Source organism: Ruditapes philippinarum, unplaced genomic scaffold (assembly GCF_026571515.1).
Source record: "Ruditapes philippinarum isolate M1 unplaced genomic scaffold, ASM2657151v2 ctg1010_1_1_1_1, whole genome shotgun sequence".
Taxonomy (NCBI): Eukaryota; Metazoa; Mollusca; class Bivalvia; order Venerida; family Veneridae; genus Ruditapes; species Ruditapes philippinarum.
In genome coordinates this window covers 65,816-86,889 of record NW_026852812.1, presented here as the reverse complement: position 1 = coordinate 86,889, position 21,074 = coordinate 65,816, and the positions used below count along the sequence as shown (strand labels likewise).

Below are 21,074 nucleotides of genomic sequence, written 5' to 3'. Positions count from 1 at the left end.
AAATACACCCACCATCTTTACTACACTCCATTTTATCATTATCTTCCAAATCTTTAAGACACTTGAATTAATCATTATTTTCATAATCTTTACTACACTCGATTTTAATATCTTCATGGAATGACATGGAAGTGTCACATTTAAGGTTCCATGATAACCGCCGTATGAATATATCTGCAGATGTTTCAAAATTTTGCCAAATGTTGAGCCAGTGCTAGGGGGCGTGGATGTAGTTTGCACTTGACAGAACCGTTCATGAACAGGATAATCAAACCAAGCCTGCAACATTTTCAATTTTGCCGTTTTGGACTTTCTTGAGGGATTCTTATTTTCTCTTTTTTGTCTTTTGGTACCAATATCAAGTTAAAAGCAAATGATAAATTCACATACAAAGCCGAACAGCTGCCAATCATTTAGACAGAATTTCATATCTTCTGGCAGAATAGTTCTGACATCTATATAAGGTATCTTCTTCTGCCGTGTCCATCTGTAAAACAAGGTAACATGTCAGTATGCAAAGATATAAAATGAGGACAAATAGACAAAATGGCGACTATGAATAAATGATTAATGTGATTAATATCCCCCCTCCCTGGCAAACAATTTTTACTCCAGAAACAAGATTTCTTCAAGGTTTTCAAAGGTCAATGTCATATTCTAGGCCTTCTCTTTCCTTCTATACAGTAGCATTAAAGGATGGCTTAAAATTCAACTTTAATCATCTGATATTTCGGATACTTTAAACTTTTGGACAGGCATAGGTTCTTTCTTAAGTGGGGACAATATATTAGCGAAACATTACACAGTTCCAAAATATAATGAAGTCTGACATTAACCCATTACACGATATACACGCCTTTTAACGCCTTTTTCAAACCCCCCTCCTTTTTGTTGGCTTAAATGGTGAAAAAATGCCTTACTAAGGCCCCCAACACTTGTTTTCGTCTGAGAAATGTTGTTTAAAAAGTGACCACTTTTTTTGGCGCACATCGTATCCAAAAGATACATCAGGAGGCCAAGAAAATTTTGGACTTGTGAGGGGCTAAAAATGACCCCAGATCAATCATAAGGTAACGTGTAACCAACGCTGAAAAGCCTTTGACGCTATCTCAATCCATTGAGAAGTTGCAGCACTTTGAAATTGATTTTGATGGAAAAAAATCAAAGCAAAATAGTGATTTTTGGCAATTTTGAGATGTCCCCTCGTTGCCATAGTAACAGGAACTTTAAGACTGTGCACGTTGTTACAAAGTCAATGGTCCAGTCAACATTTGTGCCAAGTTTGATTAGTATTGAAGCAGTTTTTATAATTTTATAGTAATTTGAACTTGTAACGGGTGACTTTTCAATGACAGCCATTTTTCACAAAATGCTCATGCAGTAATGGGTTAAAGTACTGGGCCATCCTTAAAAAATTGTTTGTTTGTAGTGCTTTTTGTAGGGGATTTTTTTTTTTTTTTTTTTAATTGCAATTGATACAAAATTTGAGCATACGGAGTGTAGCAATACACAGTATATAGTCTGCCATGATATACTGAACATGTATTTAGACAAATAAAAATATGTAGGCAAATGTATTTCTGTTGATATTTTCTTTGTCTAATATTTCAAATAATAGCAGACATACAATGTAACAGTTTTGTTGTTGTTTATTTTATATGCATTAATTACATATATTGTATTCTTGGTTTACAATTGTATCAATTATTTTCTCATTTTACGCAGTAGTCTTATGGAGAAATTGTGTCATTGTTCAAGATCGACTATGCGTTTTATCTATTTAAAACAAGAGCGATCAGTAATCACATGTGTCGCCTCATAATGGCCAATTTCATGTTGGGACAAATTTTGTGACAGACGGACAGACAGACGGACAGTGCACAACTAGACTTGGTACTGATCAATCATGTAAAGTTTGGATAAAATTGCACCAGTAGCTTATGAGGAGTACTAGTCCGGACAAGCTTTTGCGTATCTGGCAACACACAGAAAAAAAACACCTTTTTATCAAAGGGCCATAACTCAGCCAAAAATCATTCAACCGGAAAACCCGTGCAATATGCGCAAGGACTTGAGCTACAGATCAATCCTGTAAAGTTTCATTGAAATTGCATAAGTGGTATAAGAGAACTAGTCCGGACAAGCTTTAAAAATAAAAATTATTAAAGGGCCATAACTCTGACAAAAATCATTGAACCGGAAAATGCTGACAATATGCACAACTAGACTTGGTACTGATCATTCCTGTAAAGTTTGGATGAAATTGCACCAGTAGTTTATGAGGGGTAGTCCGGACAAGCTATTGTATATCTGGCAACACACAGAAAAAAACACCTTTTTATCAAAGGGCCATAACTCGGCCAAAAATTATTCAACCGGAAAACCCTTGCAATATGCGCAAGGACTTGAGCTACAGATCAATCCTGTAAAGTTTCATTGAAATTGCATTAGTGGTATAAGAGAAGTAGTCCGGACAAACTTTAAAATTAAAAATTATTAAAGGGCCATAACTCTGACAAAAATCATTGAACCGGAAAATGCTGACAATATGCACAACTAGACTTGATACTGATCATTCCTGTAAAGTTTGGATGAAATTGCACCAGTAGTTTATGAGGGGTAGTCCGGACAAGTTTTGTGACGGACGGACGGACAGACAGACAGACAGACAGACAGACAGACGACAGAGAAGTGATCCCTATATGTCGCCACTACTCCGTAGAGGCGACACAAAAATGCTATTTAAAAAAAAATGACAATTTTGTTCATAGTTGTATTAATCTCTTATTGTTTTTCGTATGTATGATACATTATCATTCAGCAACATTACTTTACATTATTTGTAATACATAATATAGTTTATTGTATGTGCAATTTTTTAAACAATCAAGTTACAGAAGGAAAGAACGGAAGTTTGCGTAATTACATGAGCTCTTTATCATCATCCATTATTTTACAATACAATATGATACCCATTTGTACAGAAATATATATAGGCAGAGGATCCGCCGCATCAATAACATGACTGTAACATGTATTGGCCTACTCCGTGAATGAGTAAAATGCTGCTCCATTAAGGACAATACGCTTGTGACGTTGTTAACGTCAATTTTAAAGTTATACCGTGCGCCGTATTGCTTTACATGTGCATGCCAATAACTGCATAACTTTTTTCTTTGTTAATATTTCTTGTTGATATTTTTTGTATCATTCAGGGAATACATTCCGATTTATTTTCCGTGTATTTTTATGTAAATTCATTTAACAGGTAAAAAACCATTTACAAAGTCCAGTTAATTTTTGATCATCCCTCGTACAGTAGATGTTTTGATGCTTTGATGACTACCTAAGATTTCCTTTCCTGGCCCTTAATTGTCAGATTCTAAATGTACAAAGAAGGGAGGAGTGTAGCAAATCCATTTCTCCTTACTATTGAATAAAAGGACTTATCCTGCAAATAATATTAATCTGGTTGGAATATAAATATTTGAAATTAAAATGACTAACAGCAGAATTTTTTAGCTTTGATTTTTTTGTGTTAAATTTTTAGGGTACATTGAAAATTTAGATTATCTTGCCACTACTGTATTAACCTAGTTAATTAACTCCATTCACTAGCCAGCATAATAATAGATCCTTATGTGCATTACATCTGTCACACAGTGGTGTGTACTTACCATATTTGGCAGTGTATTGTGTAGAAAAATCTACGCCACCTGCTGTGTACAGTACGCTCAGCGCGGCTTTTGCAAAACCCGGGTGTCCCCGCAGACGTGACTCATCGCGGACGAAAATTTGCTCAAATATTGTCCGCGTGTCCCCACGGACAGAAAATTTTTCACCACCGCGGACATAAATCTACAGCCGTAAGCGTTTCCCCAGCGGAACACTGTGGTTAATTGCGGGGGAACGGAGTGGTCAATCTCCGTGGACCGCGGTGGTATTTATCGTGAAAAGGATTGAATTTTACTAGTTTTTAATGGAACTTGTAAACTTTATGAAAAACATGTAATAGTACAGTTAAGAATTTATATTAGAGTCTGCTAAAATAATTTATTTGCCTTTATTTTCCATTTCAGAATGTTTTTGGACGTCAATTTCAGAAGTTGCAACAGCTAGCGTCCGGGGCCGTACCGCTAGTCAAAATTTATTGCAACCTGTATTTTTTCCCTGACCCCGATTATTTAAGTTAACGTAATAATGCATTTATGTCCGTGTGAATAGAATGACAAGCTGTTCGGGGCCCGTTTTGCTACCAAAAAAGTTATTTCAACAGGTATTTTCCGAATTTTTCCAGTAAATCCGATCGTTCAACGTTCAATCAGTTACAGGTGTAAACATATTTTTTTTATACAAATGAGTATCCCTATTTACCAACAAGAACCGTCAAGGGCCAAAAATAACCCATGTGTTGTTAATACACATGTACTCGTACATATTTAATACATGCAAGGCTTATTCATTTTCTTTTAATCTGAGTGTTTGTTTTTCGTTAAGTTGTTTTATATATAGAAAATTAAAAATATGGTGACCGACAAGAAAAAAAATCTGATGCAACGCGTGTTACATTCTGAGATTGGCGAGTAAAATTTCAGTTGAAATTTATAGTGAAGGAAAAATCCAAAACAACGAGAAAGATGTTCTACTTGGCATAACATTCTCAGATTTGTTGAAAAACAAGATTTTCACCTACCTCTACAAGTCTCATTTAAGTTAGAAAGATCCAGCGTTTAGTATCTCCCTGGGTGTAATCTTAAGTCTAATAAAATTGCCTTTTTTTAGGATTAAAACCACATTTATGTGACATTAAATGCACGTGATATTGTATAATCGAATCATCCTCAAATGACTAAACCCGCGGAGCTTTCGGGGGCTTTGCCCCCTGAACCCCCACCAGGGCTCTGCCCTGGACCTGCAAGGGGGCCTACGTGGCCCCCTTTACCTCCTGCATGTACATTTGTACGTATATTTAAAATTGCCCTAGCTACGCCCCTGAACTCTATTCTAATATTTCATCGTAAATTGTAAAAATTTGGGGTGCTGTTATTTTTGTTGCAAGACATGAAAAAAACATGGGGATGTAGTAAGAAATGTACTGTTAAAATTAGAACTGTATCATAACCAAAAAAATATCTTTTATATCAAAGAAAAGGCATCCTCAGTAACCCAGGCCTTATACCGGTATTGGTATTAAAAAGCAGAATATACGGATAGTTTGCCGTGGGTTCTGGCGATGAGAAAATAAACAATTAAAATTATTTTAAAAATGCAAGGACTGCGTATAAATTACTTATTCTTCATGTTAAAATAAAAGCATATCCACGGTCATAGACTTATATAAGTTTTTTTGTTTGTTTACTTTTTCTTTTCTTAGATTTATTTATTCTTACCCCCGCGTTACCCCGCAAAACACGAATGACTGATTTTAACGATAATATGACTGCAATCGTCGGATTTTGGTCCGCGGTGGAAACAACTAGACCCCATGGATCGCGGGGGAAATGATTGTTTTTATCGCGGACCTCCACCGCGTTTGTCCACAGTAGAAAAAAATCGTCCGCGGTGGTATCGCGGAAAAGGCAAAAGCCGCGGTGAGCGTACTGTACATGTATAGTGTGTAATTGTTCACAATCATCAACAGGTCATGGAGCCTGGAGTTTGTTTTGAAAGTGGGATTAAAATAACATTGGGCAACAATTAGATAAACCCATTTGGGTGTTCGAAAGGAAATATAGTTATAGTATCTGTCAGATAAATGGACAATTACAAGGAATGAAAAAAAGAACAAAAACAAAAGAAAAAAATAAATAGTGCATGATTTGTAAAATTGTTTGCAACAAAGATTGCCAAGAGCCACCCCCGGCGGGGGCAACGCTCGACTTTTTACTTTTTCTAAAAGCAAACATAGAAAGGTTTGAACATATCTTAACGTTTCCTTTTTATAAATTTAGTTGGTCTGTCTTGTCACATGAGTAGAAATAGCAATTCTATAAATAGAAACACGCAATTCTATGAATAGAAACACGCAATTCAATAAATAGAAAGATGCAATTCTATAAATAGCAACACGCAATTCTATAAATAGCACAATTCTATGAATAGCAACACGCAAATCTATAACTAGCAACACGCAATTCTATGAATAGCACAATTCTATGAATAGCACAATTCTATGAATAGCAGCATGCAATTTTATAAATAGCAGCACGCAATTCTAAAAATAGAAACACACAATTCTTAAAATAGAAACACGCAATTCTAAAAATAGAAACACGCAATTCTATAAATAGAAACACGCTATTCTAAAAATAGAAACACGCAATTCTAACAAGAACTGTCGGAGGACAGTAACGCTCGACTATTCGAAAATTTGTCACAAGGGTGTTTCATTCAGTATAATAATGCTTACCTATATGAATACATAAAATTGTACGAAAAGGTACAAACCCTTCAAGTTTCAATACAATCACAGAGAACAAGTGTGTGAAGTTTCAATCCATTCCCTTCAGTAGTTATGGAGATACCAGCTTACATACAAAAATTTAACCACAAATTTATGAATCGAAAAAGGGGAATAATTATGCGAAAAAGTAAATCAGAGTTATGGGACTTGTGCCAATCATCTTAAATAATCACAGAGACCAAGTGTGTGAAGTTTCAATCCATTCCCTTCAGTAGTTATGGAGATACCAGCTTACACGCAAAAACTTAACCAAGAATTTCTAGGATAAAAAAGGGGCATAATTATGCAAAAAAGCAAATCAGAGTTATGGGACTTGTGCCAATCATCTTAGATTATAAATCACAGAGAACAAGTGTGTGAAGTTTCAATCCATTCCCTTCAGTAGTTATGGAGATACCAGCTTACATACAAAAACTTATCCAAGAATTTCTAAGTCGAAAAAGGGGCATTTTTATGTAAAAAAGCAAATCAGAGTTATGGGACTTGTGCCAATCATCTTAGATAATCACAGAGAACAAGTGTGTGAAGTTTCAATCCATTCCCTTCAGTAGTTATGGAGATACCAGCTTACACGCAAAAACTTAAGCAAGAATTTCTAAGTCGAAAAAGGGGCATAATTATGTAAAAAAGCAAATCAGAGTTATGGGACTTGTGCCAATCATCTAAGATAATCACAGAGAACAAATGTGTGAAGTTTCAATCCATTCCCTTCAGTAGTTATGGAGATACCAGCTTACATACAAAAACTTAACCACGAATTTCTTAGTCGAAAAAGGGGCATAATTATGTAAAAAAGCAAATCAGAGTTATGGAACTTGTGCCAATCATCTTAGATAATCACAGAGAACAAGTGTTTGAAGTTTCAATCCATTCCCTTCAGTAGTTATGGAGATACCAGCTTACATACAAAAACTTATCCAAGAATTTCTAAGTCGAAAAAGGGGCATTTTTATGTAAAAAAGCAAATCAGAGTTATGGGACTTGTGCCAATCATCTTAGATAATCACAGAGAACAAGTGTGTGAAGTTTCAATCCATTCCCTTCAGTAGTTATGGAGATACCAGCTTACACGCAAAAACTTAACCAAGAATTTCTAAGTCGAAAAAGGGGCATAATTATGTAAAAAAGCAATTTAGAGTTATGGGACTTGTACCAATCATCTTAGATAATCACAGAGAACAAGTGTGTGAAGTTTCAATCCATTCCCATCAGTAGTTAATATGGACATACCAGCTTACACGCAAAAACTTAACCAAGAATTTCTAAGTCGAAAAAGGGACATAATTATGTAAAAAAGCAAATCAGAGTTATGGAACTTGTACCAATCATCTAAGATAATCACAGAGAACAAGTGTGTGAAGTTTCAATCCATTCCCTTCAGTAGTTATGGAGATACCAGCTTACATACAAAAACTTAACCACAAATTTCTAAGTCGAAAAGGGGCATAATTATGTAAAAAAGCAAATCAGAGTTATGGGACTTGTGCCAATCATCTTAGATAATCACAGAGAACAAGTGTGTGAAGTTTCAATCCATTCCCTTCAGTAGTTATGGAGATACCAGCTTACATACAAAAACTTAACCACGAATTTCTAAGTCGAAAAAGGGGCATAATTATGAAGAAAAGCAAATCAGAGTTATGGGACTTGTGCCAATCATCTTAGATAATCACAGAGAACAAGTGTGTGAAGTTTCAATCCATTCCCTTCAGTAGTTATGGAGATACCAGCTTACATACAAAAACTTAACCACAGGGACGCCGACGCCGACAAATTGGTGACTGCATTAGCTCGATTATTCTACGAATAGTCGAGCTAAAAATAGTAACACGCAATTCTAAAAATAGTAACATGCAATTCTAAAAATAGTAACACGAAATTCTAAAAATAGTAACACGCAATTCTAAAAATAGTAACAGGCAATTCTAAAAATAGTAACAATTCTAAAAATAGTAACACACAATTCTAAAAATAGTAACACGCAATTCTAAATTAGTAACACGCAATGTTGTTGTTGTTGTTGTTGATGATGATGATTAACCTTCAAGGTCAAGGTCATTAAAGAGCCCAAGCAAATTTGGGTTTGATTAACACTTAAGAATGGGCTGTTATAATATGAAGTTGATCCCTTCAATAATAGCAAAGTTACAGCCAAAACAATGAAAATTTCAATAATTTGACCTTCAAAGACAATGCCATTAATGAGTGAAGGTCAAGGTTTGTTGGGTTATTTTTAAGAGTTATCCTTGAAGATTATTATGTTCAAGTTTCAACACAATCCATTCAAAAATAACAAAGTTACAGCCAATAATAGCCAAAAAAATGAATATTTCAATAGTTTGACCTTCAAAGTCAAGATCATTTATGAGTGACGGTCAAGGTCTGTCTGGTTATTTTTAAGGGATATCCTTGAAGATTATTTTGTTCAAGTTTCAAGACAATCCATTCAAAAACAAGCAATTATCATAGTATTGCAAGCAATTCATAAGTCCCCTACCGGTTAGAACCCCAGCAACATTCTGATGGGCCATTGGCCATTCAATTTTACCAGTGAATGAATGACATGAATGAACTTAAATCTTTTGAGTTATAAGTTTGTCTATATCACAGTAATGTGTTAAGTTTCCCTGCCTAGTAAGGAAATTAAGTTTATACAACCTTGTCATATTATTACAATGTGGGATTTTAAAGTAAATCCTATAAGGAATGAAGAAGTTGGAGTAAAAAATACCAATTTCTCGAAAGAAATCTAAGTTCAAGGGGGACATAATTCTGGAAATAGTCTTGCTAGAGTATCTAACCTTCTCAAAAATGTTGAGTGATAATAAGAAACATATATATGAAGTTTGAAGTAGATACATTAGGAACTAAAGAAGTTATTTAAAAAAAGACATTTTAAAAAAGACAACATTAAATTTTTTCCATAAAATTCTAAGTTCAAGGGAGGTAATACTGATAATTTTTGTGCTAGAGTTGTAAACCTTGTCACATAATTATGATGTGGTTGATGACCAGAAACTTATATTTAAAGTTTGAAGTAAACACCTTAAGAAATAAAGAACGTATAGTGAAAAAACTGAAAAATTTAAATCAGAAATCTTGAAATTCAGGCTATTTGTTGCCATAGCAACCAGAATTTTCAACAAAGGAAGAAAAGAAAAAGATGTGCATAATCTCCAGACTGCCATCTACCCATATTTCAAGTTTCATAAAAATATTTTCAGTACTTTTTGAGTTATCACTGGATTCAGTTTATGTGTTAAATTTGCCATATTTTCAAACTATTTAGTTGCCATAGCAACCAGAATTTTCAACATAGGAACAAAAGAAAAAGACGTGCATAATCTCCATACTGCCATCTGTCCATATATCAAGTTTCATAAAAATATTTTTAGTACTTTTTGCGTTATTGCGGGATCAAGTTTTGTGGACGGACTGACAGACAGACGGACGGACAGACGGACGGACTAAACCTAAAGTCCCCTCCGGTTAAACTGGTAGGGGACTAATAACAAAGTTACAGCCAATAATAGCCAAAAAAATGAATATTTCAATAATTTGACCTTCAAAGTCAAGGTCATTTATGAGAGAAGGTCAAGGTCTGTCTGGTTATTTTAAGGGATATCCTTGAAGAATATTATGTTCGAGTTTGAAGACAATCCATTCAAAAATAACAAAGTTACAGCCAATAACAGCATGAACAAGCAAAATTTGGACTTTTAACCTTGAAGGTCAAGGTCATTTATGGATGAAGGTCAAGGTTAGTGTGGTCTACTGAAAGGTCTTGTCCCAAGGGTTGTTGTGGCCAAGTATGAAGACAATACATCAAGAAATAAAAAATTTATGATCCAGGTACAAGTTTGCAGACGGCAACGGCTACGGCAACGGCGCTGGGACTATAACAATACCTCTACTTTTTTTTTTCAAAAAAAAAAAAAATTGAGCTAAAAATGTGGCTATTAAAGTACAATTTAGGAAAAGGTAAAATTTATGAATAATTATCATTCTTATGAAGAAAACACAGGTATAACTTATTTAAAAGTATCAGAAAAAGACCCATCCAGCGATTTTCCTGCGAAAATTTTATCACATAACTTGTATTTTTCAACAAGTTTTAGTGCAACCTCATTTTATGACAATCATGAATGGAAAAATGATTTAAATTAATTTATGTCAACAATAAAGTTCTTCTGGTATTATTTTGTGTAAAAATATATGTATACAATGGTGGCCTATGGTTACGGAGGGTAGTCCATTTTCACATTCATTGATGTATGTATATTATCTTTGAAGCAAGGTTGCAATCGTTTTTTCACTTTTATACCAAAAATAAATCAAATTTTATTCTGGTTAAATATGTTCACTCTAAAGTCTAAAGAACAAAACTTTATATTTGTAAAAATACCATCATGAGGGTATCATTTCCATATACTGTATGTATATATAGGCAGCGTTTAGTGAAATGAGTAGGAAAATCGAGTACAGCACTTACGAACTTTCGCTATATGTATATGCAGTATTTCGATAGAGCGGAAGTCAGTGCACGAGCATGCGCTTTGCCATATCTCGTTCAGTTACCGCTCACGTTTAAACTCGGTTGCTATGAAGCGACACTAAGTGTACATGGCTTTTACAACTAAATCAGACAAACACATTAAAACAATACACATAAACTACACATAGCTGTTTTCCATATTAGTATTTTCCATTTGAAACTGATAGTCAAACAAATATCTCAATATTCTTACCGATTTAATGTATTGTTTACATGTGATGACAGCAACGCTGTGTGTTAGATTACTTTCGGTTCAGAAAATTCATTTGTTTACCATCAAAACTCATATGTTTACCATAGGAACCATATATAGATAGAAAGCAAATTAAACAAAGGTAAAGAAAAAATTGTCCGTTTCTGAACAAAAAATCGAATAAATAAATACAAAGTCTTTTTAAAATGTCCCTTCTTTGAGTTCATTTGAAAGGGGAATAATTTGGTGGAATTTTAGACAGGGAAACAGGGAGTTATCTTACATGGCTAGGGAAAATGGCCGACTGAAATCATGCAAGCAAGTTTGTAAGTGTACAGCTTCACACAGTGTGTAAGAGATTCATCCGATCGGCAATTATTTTAGCAAATATCTTCAAAAGGGGATGCTAATATCTTCAAAAGGGGATTGACTTTTATAAGATTTAATGTTGGTTAAATAACTAAAGAACAATTCATTCACATGTTTGGCTTGGAAACTGAGGATTTTTATGCCCTTTGCGAAATTTTAGGGTTTCTGGCGATGTGAAATCGCCTATGTTCGGGGTCAAATTTTGGAAAGCGTGTGTTTATTTTGGTTTTGGGATAACATTCTTTACTCTTCTACTTCTCAGTTCAAAATTTGTCTGAAAAGTTATTGGAGAAAGTTCTTTTTTTAATAGAATGGGTGCATGATGGTTTAAAAAAAAAAAATCCTCGAAGGTGTAAAAAATTTTTTGAGTCGGGGCAATTTTCATGGGTCGGTCGGAGCACTACAAACAAACAATTTTTTATGGATGGCCCTGGATAGGAAATTTCTAAAGATTCGACTATACTGTATTCATACCCATGATCGATTCTGAGAAAACACAATCGATTATCGGAATCGGTTGGACTTTTCTAGAAGGTAATAGATTATACCCGCTAATCGGCTCATCACTACGTTATACACCACGTTACATTGAATGATCTCATTCCTAACTCTTGTTATTGAGCAGAAACTGTTTTCCTACTTTTAGTAACAGTGACCTTGACCCTAGGGAAAATAAGTAATCCCAAGTGAAGTCTTCACATATGTTTACCACATACCTATTTTCATTGAATGATCTTAATCCAAACTCTAGTTTCTGACCAAAAACCAAATTTATATTTTTAGTAACAGTGACCTTGACCTTGAACCAGAGGGCTCAGAAGCAATCCCAAGCAAGGTCATTGAATTATCTCATTCCAAAGTCTAGTTACTAACTGGAAACAAAATTTTCTAATTTTAGTAACAGTGACCCTTGACTCTAGGGGGAAAGCAATACTAAGGGAGGTCTTCACATAAACTTACAACACACAAAGTTTTTTGGCAAATTTCATGGAAACTTATTAACCTTTTGTTTGAAGGTGAAGGTTATCAAAAAGTCAGTCTTGATGCCGCATGCCAAGGGCAATACCATATGACATTTTTTTTAATGAGCAGATAAAAAGAAAGAAAATGCATTTGTATTTGAATATTTTACCTGATGAGATCAGTCACTGTTGTCATGGGGTTGGTATACATCAATCCGAGATAACACACACTGATTGTACTGGTCATTCTTACTTTGTGTACAGAGTCATACTTTAGTGATTTCTACAAAAATAAAATAATAACTTATAAAGTCAACACGGCAATTTGATGGATCTATCTACCTTCAAAGTTTCTTGTTGATACCTCTTATGGGTCAGAGCTATGTCTCAGACAAAGTTCAAAGTGTAAAAAGGAACATAGGGCAATAACTCGAAAATTAAGTTATGGTTCTTCTGCACTGCACATCTACCTAATAAGATCTATCTACCTAGAAAGTTTCATGTTGATACCTCTTTTGGTTTCAAAGTTATGTCCTGGACAAAAATCGGACCGATGGACAAAGCGGTGACTATATGCTCACCCTTTGGGGAGCACAACTACTGTATCAACTATATTTTATCTTAAAATCAATTGTATTCTATCTCAAAATGTAATGTATTCTATCTTAAAACAAGCCCTCATCATGGAACTAACCAAAAGCTGGTCATATGAAAAACAGTTGTAATCCGAGTAAGGCTTGAACCTGGGTTGAGTGCCAGACATCTTAACAACTAGGTCACCACTCCCTTTGTGTATTTTGTCCTGCCTCAATAATAATGACTTTTTTATTCTGAAATTTTTTATGACAATGGACATTTTCACATAAAAGACAAGGCTAGGCTATAGAAAAGAATATACTCAATCAATGTTGAAACAAAAGCCTAACACTTTTTTTCATTTTCACAGTTTGTATGAAACTGTGTTTCATGTAACCTTTGAAATGTATCAAAAACAATCCATACAAATATTTCCCTCATAAAAGTCAAAAGATACATAGAAGTATCAAATTTAGAAAGAAAAATGTCTTGCTGACACCAGATGGTGTTTCATTAGTTAACTGACATCTTCAGCTATTTTAAGTTTTGTCCCCATTCAAATAAACAAGTAAGTGCAATTAGAATTATCAACACAAAAAATATACAACTAAGATCATATGATCAAAGACTACTTTCGATCCCAAAACCTAGACTTGATTTCTGCAGAATATCACTTTATTCAGACTCAAAGGTTTAGAACTCCCAACCTTTAAATGTAAGAAATTCCACCAACTTAAAAACATTCAAAAATAATCATTTAAAGTGGTGGTTTTCTGGTGGGAATCAAATGCTTCAAGATGTGATGTAATTTCAAATCACACAAATTGCTGATGAATTTAATGTCATGTTGCAAACTGTTTACTTATTTTTCTTCTTTTGTTTTTGTATGTTTTATAATATCTGTTCATATTTTGTTGTTTATACATTCATTGTAACTGTATGTAATATGTACATGTATATTATGAAAGAGGCTCATAGGGAAGACTGGGCTTGCTTAACTGTGTTCCCTCTTTTAAACAAGAGCCGGTTGAACCGGGTGAAGCTTCTCGAATAGGTTTTGGACACAGGAAGGGATACCTCTTGTAGTGTTAGAGTTATGTCACAGACAAAGTTCAAAGTGTAAAAACATCCCAAATGTTGTGCACGACACATTGTCTCAATATGGTGATAATTTCTGTGAAATAGTTGTTAAATCCGATTTCAAATAACGAAGTTATGGGCCGGACACGATTTTGCTGTAAGGTCATGCTGTGACTTTGACCTTCAAGGAAGCGACCCAAATGTTGCACATGACACATTGTCTCAATATGGTGATCATTTCTGTGAAATAGTTTTAAAATCTGACTTCAAATACCCTAGTTATGGACTGGACACGATTTTGCTGCAAGGTCATGCTGTGACCTTGTCCTTCAAGATAACGACCCAAATATTGCGTGCGACACATCATCTCAATATGGTGATCATTTCTGTGAAATAGTTTTAAAATCCGACTTCAAATACCCTAGTTATGGACTGGACACGATTTTGCTGCAAGGTCATGCTGTGACCTTGACCTTCAATGTAGCAACCCAAATGTTGTGTGCGACACATCGTCTCAGTATAGTGATCATTTCTGTGAAATAGTTTTAAAATCCAACTTCAAATAACAAAGTTATGGACATGAATTCAGGACGTACGGACTGACGGACGGACGACCCGACGACTATACACTCTCCCGAAATTTTTCGGGGAGCATAATAAAGTCGTTATTATTATTATCATTATTATAGAATTACATGTAATCAATTAATGGAACTCAACTGAGATCGAAAAGGCTAAAAACATAAAATTTGAAATTCTTACATAGTGAAATTCTTACATTCTTAAGTGAAACACTTAAAATGGGAAAATCTGCAAAGGATTATAAAGAAATATATACTCAGAACTAAATTTTAAGTGCACATTAGTGATTTAGTAGATTCAGTGCAATTCTTAGATGATTTGAGTTAAAAGTGTTTTTTGGGTCATTTGGCACAATAACAAGAGCGATCAGTGATCACATGTGTCACCTCATGATAGTCAATGGCATATTGCAGATACTGTGTAGCAGGAGATATAAAAATCATTAACAGGCCAAAACACTTTTTTTTTATTAAAGGGCCATAACTTGGCAAAATATCATTCAAGCGTAAAACCCATACATGTGAACTCTCCCAATTTGAGCAGGAGACTCCCTCTTCCTCCTGTCAAATTTTTAAATATTTTTCTTAGAATAAGGGGTGTTATAAAAAAAATAGAAATCTCCCTCTTTTTCATTTCAACATTTCCTACTATGTCTATTGGCAATTAAAAAATCTCCCTCTTTTTGAAGTAAATTCTCCCTCTTGAACATTGAAAAAAGTTCACATGTATGAAAACCCTGTGTAATTTCTCCCCCTTGAACATTGAAAAAAGTTCACATGTATGAAAACCCTGTGTAATTTCTCCCCCTTGAACATTGAAAAAAGTTCACATGTATGAAAACCCTGTGTAATTTCTCCCCCTTGAACATTGAAAAAAGTTCACATGTATGAAAACCCTGTGTAATTTCTCCCCCTTGAACATTGAAAAAAGTTCACATGTATGAAAACCCTGTGTAATTTCTCCCCCTTGAACATTGAAAAAAGTTCACATGTATGAAAACCCTGTGTAATTTCTCCCCCTTGAACATTGAAAAAAGTTCACATGTATGAAAACCCTGTGTAATTTCTCCCCTTGAACATTGAAAAAAGTTCACATGTATGAAAACCCTGTGTAATTTCCCCCCCCTTGAGCATTGAAAAAAGTTCACATGTATGAAAACCCTGTGTAATTTCTCCCCCTTGAACATTGAAAAAAGTTCACATGTATGAAAACCCTGTGTAATTTCTCCCCCTTGAGCATTGAAAAAAGTTCACATGTATGAAAACCCTGTGTAATTTCTCCCCCTTGAGCATTGAAAAAAGTTCACATGTATGAAAACCCTGTGTAATTTCTCCCCCTTGAACATTGAAAAAAGTTCACATGTATGAAAACCCTGTGTAATTTCTCCCCCTTGAGCATTGAAAAAAGTTCACATGTATGAAAACCCTGTGTAATTTCTCCCCCTTGAACATTGAAAAAAGTTCTCATGTATGAAAACCCTGTGTAATTTCTCCCCCTTGAACATTGAAAAAAGTTCACATGTATGAAAACCCTGTGTAATATGTGTATGTACATGAGCTACTGATCAATCCAGTAAAGTTTCACTGAAATTACATTAGTGGTATAAGAAGTAGTTTGGACAAACTTTAGAAATAACAATAATTAAAGGGCCATTATTCAGACAGAAAACATTTAACCACAAAATGCCTGCATAATGCACAACAAGACTTTGTTATCATTCTTTTAAAGTTTGGATGAAATTACACAATTATTCTCTAAGGAGTAGTCCGTACAAGCTTCTGCATAGCTGACCACACCCCAAAAAACAACCCAAAATTTATCATTTCTACAAACTAAAACATCTTAAAAATCACTTTTTGTTAGACACAAATTTTACAGGTTTTTGAGACTTTTTTGTCAGAATTGAGTAAAATCTTGCTCTATTTTACTACAACACTTGTAGATAAAAAAAATTGTTTGCCTTAAAATTTAATTGCTTAAGATTATGACTAAAATAGGAAAAACACCTGTCACATGGAAATATACTATTACCATGAAATAAGTGATGAAGCCGAATTAGTGATGTTGATTATACATGTTATATACAATTAACAACTGTTTTTTTTTCAGTATTCATCACCAAATATCTACCGTGTGACTCCTGCAGTAAGGATTATTTTTGCATATCTTGACCTCTTTCTGTAATTTATGAGTATTGTAAGTACAGTTTCCAATATGTAAATTATTTACTTTGTTCATTACACAATATTTTACTTTTAGATCCATTTCAACATTTTCAAGAAAATTAGCATGAATCTTGAGGCATGCTGCTTTAAATCTATTTTAATGCATATTTCATATCTGAATCTAAGGGGCATGACTAAAATACATTTAATAGAGCTCATGCTACATATTAAATATTGAAGCTCTTGTCATTTTTGAACTCAGGGACATTGGTTATCAATAAAACTACCAACACCAGTAAAACTGTCAGGGGCAAAGGAAAAAGTTGTATAAACAGAAAAGATGTTAATAACAAAAGCATGATTTCTTTCAACTCTTTAGAAATATGAGTAAACAGCAAAATTTATGAGTCAGAATCTTAACAACTTGTTACTGGTATCTATATGACAAAGTTATAATGAAGTTGTCATGGTAACAAGGTGAGTTTCCGGCCATTCCTACAAAAGTTGTCTGCAAATGATCAACAGTATGTTTACAGGCTATGTTATTAAACTTCCTGCCAAAATAATAATTTCAAATAATACCCGATATCTTCCCCACTTTTCCTCTTCATCCTCCTCCAATTCCACTTCACTGCTGTCTGAATCATCTCCCCTAGATACTCTCTCTGTTTCCCCACTTTCACTGAGTGGATTATCTCCCTCATAAAACTCTTCATTTTGGAGAGCTACAATGGTCTGGTCTTTTTCCTATTTAGAAAACAATTAGTATACACACTGAAAAAAAGGACTCACAGAAAATTCTAGAGTTCTTAGAATTTTGAATGTTTTCATTAATATGAAATTAGGCAAAGATTATGAACTGGAAAATCAATTAAAATAATTGTTCATTTTTAGTTTTAAAGGTGTCATTTAGTATTTCATTCACCGCTTTCCTCCTGAAATCATTGAGTTACAATGAAAATAGTGATGCACAACTAGATATGACACAGAAAATTTAATTTATAGGTATAGAAAACTATATATTTTTTAATTGTTTTTTTTTTTTTTAAATTTTCTTTTAAATATACACATGTAGTCTATAGCCGGGCAAGCCAAAGCCTGGGCCCGCAGTTTCGACTTCCCCATAATATGAAATTAGGCAAAGCCTATGAACGAAGAAGTCGGTTTAAAAAAAATTTTTTTCCCCTGTTTTAAAGGTTTCATTAGGTATTTCATGCAACGCTTCCTTTTTAACTTGCAGTACTAGGCAATTAATTATTAATCAGAAAAGTTGTGATTGTTTATTATTGGAAAACCCCGCATATTATCATTGAGTTACACTAAAAATGGCGGTGGCTGACTAGAAATGACACTTAAAATTTCATTGGTAGGTACAGAATTCTATATATTCTTTTATTGTTTTTCATTTGATTTTCTTTTAAATATACATGTACAGTATAGTAAATAGCTGGGCAAGCCAAAGCCTGGGAGGAGATGATGTTCAAAGGTTTTTCTATTTTAAGCATTTGCTGCCCTTAAACAGGGCAAATCAAATTAATATGAGCAAACTTGATAAAACACTACCTAAGACTGCTACAGACAAAATTTGGTGATCATCCATCAAATAGTTCTGTAGGAGAGGTTTAAACATATTTCCAATTTCATGCCCACGATTACCGATTTCACAGTACACTGTAGCCTTGATATATCGCTCTTCATTATAGCACTAATCTCAGTATAGCGCTCATAGACCTTGGCTCCCCCCCACCCCCCCCCCCCCAAAAAAAAAAATATGTAGATCTAGATTTATAGCGCGCCATATTTGCTATAACGCTTGTTCAATTTGACAGTCATGTACAATAAACAATTGTAATTAGGACATTCATGAGCGCCAAAGGTGTGAAAAACATGACCAGGTTAGCGTTTATTCGCTCTTTTGTTGTTCTACCTGGCCATCAGTCAGGCATCAAATTGTTTCCAAAATCTGAAATTCATATCATAACTGTGACATGGACAACCGGTGGTGAGTATAAATAAACTAAAGTTCACACACATACCCGTGGCATGCAAACCACGCTAAATTAAATAACCCACACAAGCCCAAAATCAATTTAAAATCCTGCACTGTAAATAGAACGGCCAAGACAGGAAGTAAATGGCATTTGATTAACTAGGGGACACAACTTAAGGCTAACTGCTAACTAACAACCAATCAAAACACATTATGCCAACCATAAAGTTCAAAGTGCATGGCAATGACTAAAATACAAAATACATCAAAAACACAGTCAGGAGGGTCTGGTAACACTACATTCATGATTTATGGGTTTCGTTCGAAAGTTTTTTTGTTTCTTTTAAATATAATTAGTTTTATTTCTGAATATAATAATATATATCTTTACATCATGAATTGTTTAAGAAAAAGATAATGTCGATATTCATTGAACAGTAAGTAAAAATCGTCAGCGTTATATGTATAGTCGGTGGGTGGGGTAATGCGGTAATTTCGCAATGAGCGTTCTAATGGGTGCATATAGTTAGAACGCGATGTTGAAACATTGGACCCCAACATGAGCATTATAATGAGGCTATAGTGTACCTAAGAATGCTTCAGACAAATTTTGGTGGTCATTCATAATTTAATTTAATAGAAGATGTTTAAAGGTTTTTCTAGTTTTAGATCTGTTGACCCCTAAAAGAGACCAATTGAGATGACATGTGCAAATTTAAGTGTGACTGTCACATGGATGCTACTGACCAAATTTTAGGTAGATTTGCCCATCAGTTTTACAGAAGATGATTGTTGACGGGAAACACCGGACACCGGAGTATCCCCCTTTAATACTAATAGCTCACCCTGAACCTTCGGTTCACAAATTGAGTGCAAAATGGTCATGTTTCTCCTTTTTTCTGAGTCAGAAATTATGTGGGATAAGTAGTCTGGTAACTTGGCAACTACTACTACTACAGGATTTCTAAATTAGCAGAGAAAAAATAACAATGAAATTACAATCAAATAGATGATTCAGTGGACTAAGGATGAGTATGTTTTTGTTTTTATTTTGGTTGGGTTTTACCTTGCACCAACACTGTCATATGGCGATGTTCCAGCTTTACTTGTGGAGGAAGACCTCAGGTGCGCTTCCGGATATTATTTCAGGCATGAACGGGCACCTAAGTAGAACCACCAACATTGCGTAAGCTAGCTGGATAGCTTCCTCACATGAAAGAATCCAAAGTCCCCTGCGGATTTGAAAACCCAAGGGTGAGGGGGAGGATGAATATGTAAAACATGTAACTAATAAAAATATTGTATTCATTGGGAAAAGAAGAAAATTATTTAGGTGTATATGTTAAGTTTTTAAAATCCTAATTTTAAAAGCTTACCCTTTTGCGCGAATTTTTTTGCGAAGTCCACGGTTTTCAGCAGACGAAATCTTTTGCCAAAAAACATTTTGATTTTTGGGCTTATCTGTTTGTGCCCTCAAAATAATTCCCTACAAAATTAAACAAAACATTAGCGACTGTTTAAAATCCTTAGTGTGGATTTTACTCTTGGCCTCGATTTAATTTTTGGGAACACCCATTTCCAATTTTGAAAGATTTCAGTTAACTACTAAAGATGGAGCATCAATCATGGTTTTTAATTACTGATGGAGGTCCATATTCATCAGTTGAAATGCTGTTAAAATCAGTTGTGTTTTCAGTGTATATATCAAAATATTTTCCCCCTTGGCGCCTTGGTAAAACAATTCGGGTTGTTTTTGTTAAAGCATATGTCTGTTGCCTCACATAAAAATATAAAACCCTGCTAAGAGTATAGCTTCTCAAAATCAATTATAGTTTTATCTATTTTAAATATAAATTCTTAAAACCTTTTTCAGGGATAGACAGTTAAATATGACCCATGTAAATATTTTTTCCCAATACCTGGTATTAACAGGGCTGGGAATCAAAACTCGCGTCGTATCCTACAAAATGTTAAAAACAAAACGCCGCCATCTTGGAGCGAAAAATGTATGTTTTTGTTTATAACTCTTTTGGGTTGGGGAAATGACTGAAAACCAAGATATATGTATTAACACGCCAACTATTTTCCGCCTTTCGGTTATGTTGTTGGGCACAAACTATTTTGTAAAATAAAAAAAGT

General features: G+C 34.3%; 1 protein-coding gene across 1 annotated transcript in view; it reads right to left on the bottom strand.

The window, feature by feature from the left end:
* LOC132725199 (TATA box-binding protein-associated factor RNA polymerase I subunit B-like) overlaps positions 1 to 21,074 on the bottom strand; it is a 64,134-nt gene that overhangs the window by 19,799 nt on the left and 23,261 nt on the right. The window contains exons 5-7 of the mRNA XM_060710287.1: positions 17,528 to 17,692; positions 12,713 to 12,825; positions 391 to 487 (exon numbers count right to left, since the gene is read on the bottom strand). Of these exons, the coding sequence (XP_060566270.1) occupies positions 391 to 487; positions 12,713 to 12,825; positions 17,528 to 17,692 (375 nt within the window). The remainder of the gene's footprint in view (positions 1 to 390; positions 488 to 12,712; positions 12,826 to 17,527; positions 17,693 to 21,074) is intronic.